Raw genomic sequence first — 1,025 nt, 5'->3', positions numbered from 1 at the left:
CCCCGAGGCCCGGCCAGTTGTCGTGGGGCTGGAGCATGGACACGCAGGCAGGCGAGGAGTCAGAATAGGCTGCGGGGGCAAGAGAGCGTGGTTGTCGGCGGAGTCCTCCAGGAGCCACAGGTGCAGCGCACAGTCCCCAGGACCAGCCACCAGCCCCGAGCGGGACTGCGCTTCCCTGTGCAATGCGCCCTCAGCCCTTCCTGCAGCCAAGGCTCCGGGGTACGGGCCAGGCTCTGAGCGCGGCTGAGCGAGGCCCCGGAGCTGCTGGAGCTGCTATGAGTGCAGCCAGGCTCTGCCCAAGGGGTGGCTGTGCCCTGCGACCCCCTGCCTGGGTGTGAACGTGCACCCACTACGAGGCTTTGCCTTGTCGTTAGAGCCTCGGCCGCCTGCAGACAACCTCCGCTCCTTCGACTGAGGACTCACCCCTTTCACCTCCCTGTCCCCAAACAGTTCTTAAGAGCTGAGGGCTGGGGCCGCTGTGGCTCTGGGAGGTTTAAAGGGGACCTTCTCGCCCGGGCCCAGCCTGGGGGGGAACTAGCCCCAGCGACCCTCTCCTTCCCAGGGAGCCCCGTCCCTGCCCAATGGCGTGGCTGCCTGAGCGCGTTCCTCAGCTGCTGCTCCTCTTGGCAGACAGCACGGAGGCGGGAGGCGGTGCGACAGCCAAGGAAAGGGCCACCTGAGGCCATCGACCCCGCGGCTGGTGCCCAGAACCACCAGGGCAGAGCCTGGGGCGGCGACAGGCTGCGGGGATGGGACCCTACCCTCGGACAAACACGGGGCTCTGAGCAAGCGGGGGCTGCTGTGCCGGCCGAACACCCCCACACCCCTTGGGGAGGCTGAGGAGACCCCAGGCCTGGGCACAGGGTGTGGGGTGCGGGGTGGGGGTGGGACATCTGCACCTTCGGACCCGCTGGAGCAGGGCTCCTGGCCGAGGACAGGAATGGAGGACCCTTCACCGCAGGCCTGGCTTGGGTGCGTTCCTGCGAGTTCTCCTCCTCTGGGCCCTGCTGCTGCCTCCCCAGCCC

The 1,025-nt window shown here is 68.7% G+C and overlaps 1 protein-coding gene across 1 annotated transcript in view; it reads right to left on the bottom strand.

Moving 5' to 3' along the window:
- The window catches only part of T (T brachyury transcription factor), a 14,601-nt gene that overhangs the window by 9,148 nt on the left and 4,428 nt on the right, over positions 1–1,025 (bottom strand). The window contains exon 5 of the mRNA XM_005857182.1: positions 15–69. Within this exon, the coding sequence (XP_005857244.1) occupies positions 15–69 (55 nt within the window). The remainder of the gene's footprint in view (positions 1–14; positions 70–1,025) is intronic.

Source organism: Myotis brandtii, unplaced genomic scaffold (assembly GCF_000412655.1).
Source record: "Myotis brandtii unplaced genomic scaffold, ASM41265v1 scaffold1077, whole genome shotgun sequence".
In the NCBI taxonomy this organism is placed as follows: Eukaryota; Metazoa; Chordata; class Mammalia; order Chiroptera; family Vespertilionidae; genus Myotis; species Myotis brandtii.
The sequence above is the reverse complement of the archived record's forward strand: the minus strand, read 5'-3'. Positions and strand labels throughout refer to the sequence as shown.